This window comes from Limulus polyphemus, unplaced genomic scaffold, assembly GCF_000517525.1.
Source record: "Limulus polyphemus unplaced genomic scaffold, Limulus_polyphemus-2.1.2 Scaffold38, whole genome shotgun sequence".
Classification (NCBI taxonomy): domain Eukaryota; kingdom Metazoa; phylum Arthropoda; class Merostomata; order Xiphosura; family Limulidae; genus Limulus; species Limulus polyphemus.
The window spans coordinates 249-3,535 of record NW_013665648.1 but is presented as its reverse complement, the minus strand read 5'-3'; the positions used below and the strand labels follow the sequence as shown (position 1 = coordinate 3,535).

At 32.4% G+C, this 3,287-nt stretch overlaps 1 protein-coding gene across 3 annotated transcripts in view; it reads right to left on the bottom strand.

Annotated features, from left to right (window-relative positions):
* LOC111086249 (zinc finger protein 391-like) overlaps positions 1 to 841 on the bottom strand; it is a 17,261-nt gene extending 16,420 nt beyond the window's left edge. For 2 of the 3 annotated variants that reach the window (XM_022388384.1, XM_022388393.1), the window contains exon 1: positions 361 to 841. In XM_022388384.1, coding sequence (XP_022244092.1) covers positions 361 to 781 — 421 coding nt within the window. In that variant the 5' untranslated portion in view covers positions 782 to 841. The remainder of the gene's footprint in view (positions 1 to 360) is intronic. The other variant, XM_022388388.1, reaches the window with a different exon arrangement.
* Positions 842 to 3,287: the final 2,446 nt, after the last annotated feature.

Here is a 3,287-nt window from a genome sequence, read left to right as displayed (position 1 = left end):
AAAATATTATGTTATGTTATTGTCAATAGCCACTTCAAAATTATTAATTTAGAAAAACAAGGTAAAAAGGCAAAACCAAATCTCCCATACTTCCTCTATTGAAAGTCTTATTTACATTTTTAATTAACCTCGAAAATATCTCAAAGGCTGTGAAAATAACAAATTGGTGATATTATTATTAAGCTTTGGGTTTTATTACTATCCTGTGATTTAATTGTGTATATTTTCTTCAGTAAAGAACAATAATGATAATATGAAATTAGTTTTTACAGTAATAGGCCACGTTTAAGGAGTTAATAACAACGATAATTCCTTAGAAGAAAATTAGCAATTTAACATGAATTTAGTTATTTTACTTACCCGCTACTGCTATGACTTTTGCAGGAAAATATGCTACACAACTTTCACTTTCAATATCATCAGTTTTTGTTGTTGAATCGAAACATAAAGAACTAGTAGTACCAGGTCTAACTCTAATGTTAGAACTAGAACTAACGTTGGCTTCGTTATATCTTTCGTCACCATATGCAACATGTCTATTAATACTGTTATTTTTACTGTTTTTAATAGTATCACTATTACTACACTGAGTCTTACTTGAACTTAAAGTAACATTAGGCCCAATAGCCTTAACGATATTGTTCGAAATTTTCCACCGGACTTGTACTTTAGCATTAACAAAAACAGATGGGTTTTCTTCATTTTCACATCCTTTAATCAAATTGCTACGACAAATTTCAATTGAATTACTATGGTAAAAGTATACTAGCACAAACTTCATTTCTGACAACAGTTCAAAACTGTAAAATTAATCTAAAGTTGAACTTTAATATAAATTCTAGTAATAACCATAATTTGACATTGATAATATGTACATATGAACATTCTGCTGATGAATTAAGTTATATTTAGAGTATGGAAAAGAAAAGCAGTCAATATATATTACGAAATGCGGGTTAAGCGCTAGATATTTTGCCGCCCTATGCAAGTTTCAATTTTCCTGTACCTACACCTTCCAATTTTACTTTAAGTAGTGTAACAGAAACGGAGGCCCACAAAACAAATCAAATTCATTTACATTTATTAAAGCCAGAAGAAATGTTACAGTTAGCGTGTGAATATCGTACTAGTTCAACATTTTACAATTATATGAATTCTATTTAATTTTTTGCTTTCATTGACGCAAAAACGCACATTATTTGTTTCAAGTTCAGTATTTGGGTAGTTTCGTGCTCGTAAGAAATTGCTGAAAGTCTTGTTTGTGTCATAGTTGACCTCGAATAGGTTATAACAAATTGGAATTTGGAAATTTATTTGCTAGAAACGGTAATGGGCAAGTTGGAAGTAAGTGCAATAATATCACCGGCATACGACGATTGTAACCTGCTCTTGATCATGTATTTCAAAACACACATAAGATCAGTTTAGTAATTTTCCGTGAAAGGGCCTGCACTAAGTTCTTGACACAGTTCTGTTCTAGCATCGATTCCTTACCAGTTGACAAACTGATATGGAGATTCATGCAGTGCTTGAGCAAATCCTCTGAGCCATTTCCAAAACGTTAGCAACGCAGCATGGAAACTGAGCAGTGTTTCTGTAGTTGTTACAACCTCTCTTCCAAAGAATACGTAACCGTATCGACAGCTTGGGACCTTATGTTAGTCCTAGTAAGATTCATGCATTAATACTAACTGTAACTTACGATTTGTTTCAGTGAAAGTAAGAAAAGTAAAATTTCCATAATTTTAAAATTTTGAGTTGGTATTTGCGTATTTATCACCACTTTAACATTTCATAGACTTTAATAACTAAATATAAATACATTTTATTTGTTATCCTGCAATTTTATTACAAATGAAAATCAAACTGGAGGGAAGCAGACTAAGCAACAGATTGAAATTTTGGAGACAGCGATAGCCCCAGGCTTGCCAGCCAGTAATCCAATAAATACAATTAGGTACCAGTATAGTGTAAGCCCCAGCACATTCATTATATTCAGTATGGTTTTACTGTTTTATATAAGTACGATACGCAGCATACAAAATATGGTGTCATTTTTCCTCTTAGTTTAGACAGGTGAGCATTTCTAATTTACCCATAATTAAAAAAAACAAACTTTCCAACATAGGAGTGTTTCAGTGGGCATATAGATATAAGAATAGAGAGATAGTTCTGAAATGTGGTTATATTGCTGTCGTCCTAGTTACCTATTATCTTAGGTCATTTCCCTATTGGTATCAGGTACGCTCTCTAGTGGGAAATAATGAGGTATGAATGCAATAGTTAAATACATCATTTAGATTTCGGCAGTAGTCTTAACCATTAGCGAGTCTTGTGAAGCCTAGAAGTAATAAACTCCTTATTTTTACTTATTGATCGACCAGCGTAATGAAGGAAATAGTAAGGAATTTATCTTTCCCATAACAAGTATAGAATATAATTTTAATTAGGAATATTCACGTAATATGTTTCTGAACTTCCATGTAGTTTCTGCATGTATTTGTGACATTCCCTTTGAGAGGATGTCTCAAGGTTGCAAACTGTGCTAATTCTTTTACAATGGTACATGCTACATGTTGTAATCTTTGTTTTTAAGTCTCAAGCTAACACGTATGCCTTTCTCTGTAAATTTATTGGAAGATAATCTATTCAAACAGGCAGCATAAAGACATGTACAGTGACTTGGCTAAAGATTAAGTGTAGACCATTGGAGTTATGGAATATCTTACTAAGGGCAATGCTTTGTTTCAACATGATACGTGTCGCTTATTTCCAGAAATCTCTATTAGTTTTTGGTTCTTGTTTTCCAGCTTACTTGTCTTCGACTTCACTAAGCAGATAACACAGAAAAAGCCTGGCCAGTTTTGGTAAAAGAACACTGTGTAATTAATGAAGAATTTTATGTTTGAAATAACACACATTTGGAAATGCTTGTTTACTATCTGGATTCAGTTTATTCTTTGCTTACTATCATGAACCTGCATATTGCGAATACTTTAAGATTTTTCTGCTGGATATCAGTGTACATAAATACCACATCAAGAATTATGTGGATAACTCATGCACACTGAGAGAAATGGGTTTATATACATATATATGAAGGTACATATTCACCAATAAATATCTCTCTCCAATATCGTCCAATGCAAGTGTTTTGCTGAATCGTTTTTTGCTCACTATAAACATTAAGAGTTTAAAATAACTTGTTTTCACCACCAATTTGTATTCAGTCTAGCTAGCTCTTCAGTAAATCTAGTCAGATAAGAAGTGCAGTTGTAATTCTGAAA